The sequence below is a fragment of the Nematolebias whitei genome, chromosome 3, assembly GCF_014905685.2.
Source record: "Nematolebias whitei isolate Nwh7 chromosome 3, NemWhi1, whole genome shotgun sequence".
Taxonomy (NCBI): domain Eukaryota; kingdom Metazoa; phylum Chordata; class Actinopteri; order Cyprinodontiformes; family Rivulidae; genus Nematolebias; species Nematolebias whitei.
The window spans coordinates 24,345,756-24,352,155 of NC_056500.1; the positions used below are offsets into that span (position 1 = coordinate 24,345,756).

The following is a 6,400-nucleotide window of genomic DNA, read 5'->3' on the forward strand; positions in this document are numbered from 1 at the left end:
CTGTTTGGGTTTCTTCTCTGCTTTCAGGAAGGCCCAGTTAGGATATCTACATTGCTCTAGAGCCTGTTTTGTGTGGGATTTCTCCTTCTGCCTGGCTCCTAAGTTGGTGGGGATGCTGTCTGCTCTGTGGTACAGAGTCCTGATGACTCTCACTCTAGTTGTGTCAGTCAGCAGCAAACTGGTTGATCTACTATGAGAAGGTTCTGTTTATGAGACTGAGTTTGTTGCAGCTCCTCAGACTGAAGAAGTCTTTTGGATAAAAGACGAAACGTTTCAACAAAGATGTATCTGTCCAGAGGACTTGACTCAACCTTGTTAGATTCATAAATGGACCTTATTGTGCAAATGCTTGTAAAAATTTGTTCTGCTGTTTTTGTACTATTTTAATAATTCATATATCAAAATGTTCAGCTCATTGACAATATTCCTGCTGTGACTTTTGGTATTTATACATATCTTAAAGCAATTTTTCTGCTATTTTTGATAATTTGCACCTTTTGTGCTTCTTTTATAAAAAGGTCAACCATCTCTTTCTGCTCATTTCATTAACTGATGTTTTATTTTTTTAGCTTTTTCAGCTACCGTTTGTTGCCAATTTCATTTTTTTTCTGCCTATCCCATCTCATTTGGCTAACTGCAGCTACGTTTCTGCCTCATTCAGCTTTTTCTGCACATTTCAGCTGTTTTTCTGCTGCGTTCAGCTTTTGTTTTCCTGCTTTCATCAAATGTGAGTTGTTCAAATTCAGCTCACATTAACAGTTTAGAGCTGAAACATTTTCAGCAGAAAACTTTCAGCAATAAGCATGTTCACAGGAAACATACTTTCTCAAGTTCCCTTCTGTAAAGCACACAGATGGGAACGCTTACTGAAAGACAGAAACCTGGTCTTGACTAACCGTGCTGTGTCTGTTGCTTCGTCCAGGCCTCAGACTTCTCCTCCCTTCATGCCAGCGACAGCGATCTACGCTCCTCCAGTCTCCACTGTGGCCACGAACCAAAACTTCAGCTGTCATAGCACAGATAATGTGGAAGTCACGTCCCAGCTACATTTTCCTCCTAGTAATCTTTCAGCAGCTGAGGGTGAGAAACCAGCGACACACCATTCATTCAGTCTTCATCCTCACACTGTGGCTCTCATCTGATACTTTCATTTCATCACTCCTGCAGAGGCAGAGTTGTTTTCGGGGGCAGAGCAGGTGAGAAATATATTTTATTCAGATGTTAAAAAGATAACATCTTGGTCTGACATGATCACATAAGAAACCAGAGTACTGTATGACACATCATATGCCTGCAGACAAACAGCAGCAATCTGTAGCAGTGGCCCCACCAAGCCAACCTTTTATAAATGTTGACCTTGGTTTTTGACCTTGGAGCTAATAAGCTTATTAAATATAATAACTTATAATATAATTAACTTATTAAAAGTTTACACAATGCTCTGTCTGGTGGTGGAACAAAAATGTACCAAGTTTCATTACATTTTCTTGAGCGGATCAGAAGTTATGAGCGGGACAAGAAAAAGTTTATGGACGAAGCATCAAACCAAAAATATTGCTTTGCTAACTGAACCAAAAGTAACCGTAATATTTTGGTGTTTTATGTTGAAATGGATAATTAGGTGCTGGAGGTCAACATCACTCGGCAACAGCAGCAGGTTGTCCCTCCAGCTGTGGAGGGGTCTGAGGGGGCTGGTGTGACTCCTAAAGAGGTGGGTCGAGTTTTTATCACAGATGAAATGGAACATCCGGTCCTTCCAGAAAGCAGCACTAATAACTACTAACACAACTAATAATGCAAATTCAAGCAGCTCCTGAAAATTTAGCTCAGAATTGCAGTTTTGACCAAACGTCTGATCCCCTGCCTGGTTCCACTTCCTGTAATTTTGAGCCTGCAAAATACAAATAAAAATAAAACATATCCAAGAATATTGTTTATAGCATCAAAAGTTAGCTACAGATGAAATTCGTGCAAGTCAATTTCCTAAACGTGAGGGTAAGTATTTTTTACAGTGTGCCGCAGTGTCTTAGAACAGACAAAATTCAACTTAAAAAATAATGTAGTGAAATGTGGGTACAGCTTTGCTGCACCTTCACTTCTAAAAATTTAAATATAATGGGTTCTTTCTTTTTCGAGTTAAATTAATGCCATGTGACGAGATAACTGTGTTCATTGTTTAATCAGTGACATGAGACGTTATTTTGTTTGACCCATCAGAATAAATGCGGTCATTTATTTAACAGAATCAAAATTTAACATCAAAGCATGTACACAAGGATTTGTTGATCTGGTTCTGATTAATAAAAACTTGGCACGCTTTACTAATAAGACAACAGGACATTTCTGAAGGCATCTAGAAAGATTACTAGCAAAATAGAAGAGTTTAAAGGAAGGAATTTAGAGGTTTAAAGAAGAGATGGATGGAGATGTAGGTTTTGTTGACCAGAATTAGCGCGCTTCTTTCAACACCAGCTCAAACCTCTGGTACACTTGGCGCGCGATGACTCGTTACCTTCGCAGAAGATGAATCAGCTCCGGTACCGGGTCGATTTCAACGCTACCTTTCCAGCGTCTCCGGTTAGAGCGGCTGGTCATTGTCAGAAGTCGTGTCGATTTACTCCGTTCAACAAACAGGACCAGCTCCCTTCGAAGTTGTAGGCGTTACGCCCGGGTGGATTCACAGCAAGTATCTGTGACTCCGTCAGAGTTTCCACTCAGAAGTGGTAGACTCCAGAAGGCTTGAGAAGACTCCATCAAAGACTGAGTCCGACTGCTCCAAGACTCGAGAAGACTGAAGATTCGAGCAGACTCAAGAAGACTCAAGCAGACCTAGAAGAACTCCAAGATGAGACTGCATAGTTCGAGGAAGTGTCGACTTTTAAAAGAGTTTTCACTTCCAGTCACTTAGTACTTCCTGATTGGTTGAAACAACCAACAGGGGGTGGTTCTAGTGATGTCAGAGGGTTATTAAAAGTCAAGAGCGAGTGCAAGAATGTTTAGGAACGTTTAGTACAGACAGAGAAATGTTATGGCGAAGTGAGAGGAATGCAGATGCCAGTGTTTCTCTTTTTACTGTCTGCTAGGTTTAAAAACAATACAGTCCGTTCTAATAACTTGTTTTCTGACTGTCTCTGACTTTCGACTGACATCACTACTTCTCATTCAGACAGAAGATCAAAATGCATAATTACTTTGTAAATAGACATTTAACTTGATTTCTAAGTCTAATGAGGTTTAAAAATCATTAATTCTGTTTCACAGTTGATTTAAAATGAGTGGTTCACTTCAACATTAGAAATGATATGAACTAAACACACTTTTGATTATCAAGATATTGTAAAATAGTAATGATAATATAAAAGAAGAGTGTTCTTTCAATTGATTACTTCAGGATACAATTAGAAAGTCTCTGGATGAGCTAATTTGTATTTCTGGATTCAAATCAATGAAATAACAGTTCCTGTCCCATGAAGGTCTTCAGAGACAGGTTTTGGTTGGAGGCCTAGTTCACTACAATAAAATAAAACTTTTCTACTGCAAAACACGCACAAGAACAGCTGTGCGCATTCCAGTTCAGTCAGCAGACCCGTGACCTGGCTAGATGTGACAAACAACAAGGAAGGGGCTTTATTCCTAAATGAAGGGGGAAAGCATTTGGCAGTGAAAAAAGTCAGTCAGAGATATAAGTTTATTAAGTCAGCAACAGCTGACAACATAAACAGCAGAGGCATGAAGGTGAACATGAAGAGTCCAGCTGCTCAAGTTAAAGTGTTTTCTTACCCTCCTCAGCTCTTTCTCATACGGGTTGGAAAAGGTGCAGGCACTACAAAGTGAGGACTCTGTGTTTGTCAGAACGGGTCAGTGTGAGAAAGTCTTAGAAAAATAATTACTGATTAAAACAGGCCTCATTGCACCACTGCAGAGGAGAAAACCAACACAAATGAGCTCACACAATAGAAAAGCTTTCCTGTGTAACCTAAATTTAATTGCATCAAATGAACGCCAACGTTATTTTCTTATTTTATAATATTACTTTATGTTTGTTGATGCATGTTATTTATTTTAATGCTCCTCTTTTAAGAAAATGCTTAAAAGTGTTGTTGATTCTTTAAAAGACATATTTTAGGAATCCTGTTTTTTTTTTTTGAGAAATGTTAGATAAACACATGCAAATATTTTTTGTGAATTAATTTTTTCCTAGCACGTTAAAGAATAAATAAAATTTTAAATCAATGCAACTTTCTGCAGGGTTCCCAGCAACTGTGGTGATCGGGGAATAAATGGCAAATGACTTTTAAAGTTTCCAGACAGGGAAAACTCAGTGAATTTGAGAAAAGCATAAAAAATCAGAAAAACCTCAGTGAATTTGAACCCTGTCCTGCTGATTAAACAATGATCTTTTGGAGATGTTACCATTTTCAAGTATTACAGTACAGTAAAGTATAGTACTAGTAGTATATTCAAGGATTCAAGGTTCTTTATTTGTCATATACATGTTCACATAGTATTCCAGTATCAATGAGTCCATGTCCTGCTGATAGATCCTGATTGATTGGCTGTAGTGGCTGTTTAGTTTGTCGTGTTATACAGTATAATTAACCTTTAGGAATGATTGCTGTGTTCATGTGTCGTATAGGCTACAATATACTTCCTGTCATTTCTGAATGTGACTCTACCCCTCACTTAAGACGGAGCATATGATGTGACTGAAGTAGCTCCTGGAATTTCAGGATTTACTCAGGGAAAACTTGGGGAATTTTCATAAAATGCTGGGAACCGTCTTTCTGAGAAAGCTGCAACAATATCAGATATTTTTGAGCTGCATTACTTGGTTGATCACCAAAAGGCTGCAAAACCCTGGAGGGACTCGATGTAATAGAGTGAAACCTGGATTTGACTTTTTTTCTGTGTACACAGACTAAGACGGGATGGTTCAGAGGATGGTTCAAATCAAAACCAGAAAACAAAAGTGATGCTCAGGAGGAAAAGTCGGAGCAGGAAGGCCCAACTCAGACTGTAAGAGTCCAACTGACGGTAAACGGCAAATTTAAAATCAAAGCTTCAGCTGGGTGATGGAAAGTCTTTATATTCTTAGGACCCGCCACCCATTGCTGGCCTTTATCCTCCATCCCTACCCACAGCCCCCCATCCTGGCACATTTCCTTCCCCACCCTATGCTGCAGGGATAAATCCTTTCTCAAGAAAAGCAGGTGAGTTGTTTCTTGAATTCAAATTATATCAAGTCAATCTTTAAAGTGCAGCACCCACCATTTTTATATTACATATCCAGCTAAATATAATAGACACAACAAATAATACCTCTATTATGTAGCAAACGTTGAAAAGAAATCACAAAAAAAGTTAAATCAGGTAATCTGGACAGTAAAAATATAGGATTTGTGACAACTTCACACCGTTTCAGTCACAGCTTTGGAAATACAGTAGCTCATTTACATCCATATATGGGGTGTGACATCACGCCAGGGACCCAAGATTTCAACTGAGACAGTTGCAAAGATGGGCAGTGTGTGGAGAAAATATTCCCACCCTCCTTATGTTTTCACTCCCCATTCCCACTGAACAAACAACCCCCCACCTCATTTCTGACTGAGGATCTGAGTTTGGTGCCAAAAAATCTACAAGAAGAAAAAGATGCAGAAGTTGAAGGAAATGGAAGGAAGTTCAGCGTCAATAGAACCACAGGGAGAGTGGGAGTGAGTCATGAGATTTGAGAGATTTGTGATGTTTAGAGTGTTTGGATTTTATAGTTAAAGTGTAGCTTAATTTGTTTAGTGTTTAGTCAGTTTTAGCGTGTTTGAGTCAAAAACAATGAGGCGACTTTTGAACATGACACTGCAGTTTGAGGTGGAGGATGGAGCCATGGACCCAGTGATGGAGCTGTGGTGTCAGAACCTTCTCAGACACAAGAGGCAGAACTGAACAAGAAAAAACACTCAAACAGAGTGAGGACATTAACAAGGAAGTGGGAGATCCATTATTTATTTTAAGAGAAGAAAAAGAGGAAGAGCTCATCGAGTACCACACCAGTGCCTGTGAACAGTACAATCCTGCCTGTGACTTAATACTCCTACCTGTGAATACCCTCTCCCGCCTGTGACTGAACACTCATGCCTGTGAATACCCTCTCCTGCCTGTGAATACACACTTCTGCCTGTGAATATACAATCCTGCCTGTGAATATACAATCCTGCCTGTGAATATACACTCCTGCCTGTGAATATGCAATTCTGCCTGTGAGTACACACTTTTGCCTGTGAATGCTTGCTCCTGCCTTTGACTAAACACTCCTGCCTGTGAAAACCCTCTCCTGCCTGTGAATATACAATCCAGCATGTGAATATACAATCCTGCCTTTGACTAAACACTCCTGCCTGTGAAT

General features: G+C 39.5%; 1 protein-coding gene across 1 annotated transcript in view; it reads left to right on the forward strand.

Moving 5' to 3' along the window:
* The window catches only part of LOC119407439 (protein transport protein Sec16B-like), a 20,248-nt gene that overhangs the window by 13,423 nt on the left and 425 nt on the right, over positions 1 to 6,400 (forward strand). Inside the window, exons 8-12 of the mRNA XM_037674263.1 lie at positions 923 to 1,080; positions 1,168 to 1,196; positions 1,622 to 1,711; positions 4,918 to 5,016; positions 5,096 to 5,210. Of these exons, the coding sequence (XP_037530191.1) occupies positions 923 to 1,080; positions 1,168 to 1,196; positions 1,622 to 1,711; positions 4,918 to 5,016; positions 5,096 to 5,210 (491 nt within the window). The remainder of the gene's footprint in view (positions 1 to 922; positions 1,081 to 1,167; positions 1,197 to 1,621; positions 1,712 to 4,917; positions 5,017 to 5,095; positions 5,211 to 6,400) is intronic.